The 3,759-nt window shown below is 40.8% G+C and overlaps 1 protein-coding gene across 1 annotated transcript; it reads left to right on the forward strand.

Moving 5' to 3' along the window:
- The first annotated feature begins 2,328 nt into the window (after window positions 1-2,328).
- LOC139467764 (neuronal acetylcholine receptor subunit beta-3-like) lies at window positions 2,329-3,231 on the forward strand. Its single transcript, XM_071249271.1, has one exon. It carries the CDS (start codon window positions 2,329-2,331, stop codon window positions 3,229-3,231), a length of 903 nt encoding a protein of 300 aa, XP_071105372.1.
- The last annotated feature ends 528 nt before the right edge of the window (window positions 3,232-3,759 follow it).

Raw genomic sequence — 3,759 nt, forward strand, 5'->3', positions numbered from 1 at the left:
TTTTAGTATGAAACAATTATTTTCCTTGCAAATATTGTATCATTGTCTTATCATTGTGTGGTATGCCACCGGTGGACAATATACCAAACCTTTTTGCGAACACCTGGTGTCACTATTTGAAATTGATTAGGAAAGACATGCTCACGAGTTGGAATCACACTGCTTAACGATTTCTTGTAATTATGGAGAGGGTTTTGTGGCTTTTATTTATGTCACGTTATCTTTATCCTTACATAGGGAATGTAGCTTTATACACGTCTGTGGTATAAAGTGGGGAGATATGCATTCTTATACACTGTTGCAATGTTGCCGTTGCTGTTTGCTATCTTCATTGCATCAACGTTGGCAGCCGCCCCATGTTGCACAGACCGCCTGTTTGAGGCTCCATTGGGTGAAGATAGGGTGCAGCATATTCCTCAACAATGGACAGGCGGCACCGGATTTGCTGAATGTACGTACACACGGACGTCTAACAACATCTCTTTCCTGGAATTGTTATGCCAAATGTGTAACCGAATCAGACACGTACATTTGGCGTCAATACGATTCCCTTCACAACCTGGCAGTTCTTGGCACCTGTGCATTCCTATTTTCGATTCACTCTTTGTCACTCTCCAAGGAAGTAGGCAACACATGGCATTTTAATCAGTGTACCAATCAAAAGCTCCTAATTAATTGTACTTCAGGTTAGGTGACTTCCCTGTATTTTTCTTCCGGATTGTGGGGCTGAGATATACATACAGACTAAAATAACCCTAACCTTAGACATAACCCAAGCTAGTGTCAAAATATATCTCGGGATTGGAATATGTCTTTAGCAACCCATGCTTGCCGTAAAAGGCGACTATGCTTGTCGTAAGAGGCGACTAACGGGTTCGGTAGGTCAGGCTCGCAGACTTGGTTAGATACATGTCATCGTATCCAAATTGCGTGTATCGTTGCTCATGATGTCAATCACTGGATTGTCTGGTCCAGACTCGACTTTTTACAGACCGCCGTCATATAGTTGGAATATTGCTGAGTGCATCGTTAAACAACAAACCAACCAACCAACAACCAAAACCATAACGGATGAAAACCAATAGACAATCCTTAGGTTTCTGTGAGTATTTGACTGTACAATTGCCACATTGAACTCTATATCAACCTCCTTTATGTATTCACTGGACGATGTGTTGCCTGATACTCGAACTTTTTCTTTCTTGTCCAAGAATCCATGAGATCACAAACCTAAAAGCACTTAGAATCCTCTGGTCTCATGCGATACTGTTATCTGTTGTGAAATATTTCGCCACCATGCCATGTAAGAGTTGCTGTTAGTATCTTTCAATTCGTGGTCAAAAACAGTTTCTGAAATAAGAGATATTTATTTTGCAATATCGCCAGTAATGACCAAAGTCAAATGCAGTTGAAGGTGTCTAAAACCTTATTAGCATTATCACTTCATTATCACAAACATTCTAAAACCTAAATTGTTTTCAGATGTATGCGTCCTCTTTCATTATAGAACAAAGAAAGTTTATTAGTAAATTCCTATTATGATTGTGTTGGCACCTCTATGTTCTGTATGCAGTGGCGTCACATTGTAAAATAACCACCAGTAATAAAATCATCAACGCATGTATAGCATCCAAAACACATTATTGAAGTAATCAGTTATTTGCATTGAACCAGAATCGTGTCTTTTCCACAGATGCAATATGATAAGAGAATGATTGTGCAAATACTCCTATGCCATTATGCTCCCTAGTCAGTTATGGGTTTTCACGTTGCCAGTGTGTTGAGCCATTGAAAGAAGAGGCGAAATTTTATGATTTCTCGTGTTAATACTTGAACTACAGCAGGTTCCATTATAACACTTGAGAGTGAAACACGAACATAAAATCCCCCAGAAGGTATTGACGCCTCCTGTCGAGGGTGTTCCTTTAACATTAAGCTGACACGCTTTGATATAACTGAAATACTATTCAGTAGTGTTAAGCATTTCTCCTATCGAACATCTCTCAGTCTGGTATTCAGTACAGATGCATATATAGATAGGTAGCAATGGTGATCTTCAAACATTTCATCTGCTTGACTACATTGATTTGTTTATGTCGAGGGACCAGCATCAAAGAACAGAAGAGACTTCTTCATTTTTTGCAAGATGACTATGAGCCGCAAGTTTTTCCAAGTGAAACCAGGTTGGATATAGACGTAAGATTTACTTTGTCGCAAATCACTGAGCTTAATGAGAGGCGACAATCGATGACCACAAATGGATGGTTTTTCTTTAAGTGGCGGGATGATTCATTGAGGTGGAACATTTCGGATTATGCAGGGATAGAGATGATCTGTATGTCCAGTGAAAATATATGGATGCCCGACATAACGCTCATGAACACAGTTGAAGAGCGCAAGCTGCTGAACAATCTGAATGCGCCTGCTTATGTACATCATTCTGGAACGGTTCAATGGGAACACGGGGATCTCTACCAAAGTCAGTGTGACTTTGACATTACACATTTTCCATTTGATACCCAGACCTGTCATCTGAATCTCTCCACATGGACGACCACGAACGCATCTGCTCGTTTCATACCTTCAATTGATGAAAACAGCAGTACCGTCACAACTAATGTGAATGGACTGTGGAAGATTAAAACTTTGTCATCCGCTACCGCTGATACCAAATTTCCTCAAATCGTTGTAACAGCAATCTTACAGCGTCGGGCGTCATATTATGTCCTCAATCTCATCATCCCCGTCATGGTTCTGTCCCTCCTCAGCTCCGTGGTCTTTGCTCTGCCTATACAATACGGGGATAAAGTGTCTCTCTCCATGACGGTTCTCCTCTCATTCAGCGTGTTTCTGACTCAGATGAGCAACAACATGCCCAGGACATCCCTACAGACGTCCTACCTCACCATCTACATGACCCTGCTCCTCACTCTCAGCTCCCTTGCTGTGGCAATATCAGTTTTCATTCTTAAGATCCATCAGAGAACGGGAGATGTACCTGTAGTGTTGCAGAATTATGTCACATTTTGGAAACATGTTATTCCTAATCCGCCCATGAATGCAATGGAATCTGATGAACAGGACGATCCAGTTGAAGACATTGATCAGAAGAAGTGCAATACAGTCGTCACCTGGAAAGATGTATCACTTGCAGTTGATGCTCTGTGTCTTAAATTATTCTTTCTGCTTAATGTTGGTTGTGGTATTATTTTCTTTGCCTTTGTCATTTGAAAAGGTAAAAATCTTTTACTATCATTGCATGAAATCCAAAATGAACCAATTCATGGACACATAACCCTCTATTGGCGAAGACCTAGATGCAACACCTTCCCAACTTGATCTGTAAATGCTTAATTGTTTATCTAATTAAACTACGAACATCATGATTGTAAGGGGTCAGGGGTGTCCCCGTCGTCTAAGGCGCCGCAATTTGCTGTGCAGAGCTGCGTCCTTTGGGCACGCAAGAAACCGATGATCGTGGGTTGAATCCACGAGTGTTTTGCCCAGATTATATTTCTAGTTCTGTCAGCCACATACCCGTGCTTGTGGGTTTCACATAAATTATAAACGTCTGAGACGTGCATCACCTCGGGCGTTCCTCCCACATTAATCTGATATGCCGTAATGTAACTGGAACACTTATCAAAGCGGTGTGAAACCAAACGCGCTCATTCATAATTATGAAAGTGAAAGAATTGGTTTATTTTCAATCGTCAGGAGTTTCATATATGTTTTTGTTTGAGATAAAACATTTATCTG

Source organism: Haliotis cracherodii, unplaced genomic scaffold (genome assembly GCF_022045235.1).
Source record: "Haliotis cracherodii isolate W230 unplaced genomic scaffold, xgHalCrac1.p SCAF_2, whole genome shotgun sequence".
Classification (NCBI taxonomy): domain Eukaryota; kingdom Metazoa; phylum Mollusca; class Gastropoda; order Lepetellida; family Haliotidae; genus Haliotis; species Haliotis cracherodii.

Coding starts and splice junctions, on each gene's coding strand:
- LOC139467764 (XM_071249271.1), top strand. CDS start 2,329: ATGATCTGTATGTCCAGTGAAAATATATGGATGCCCGACATAACGCTC.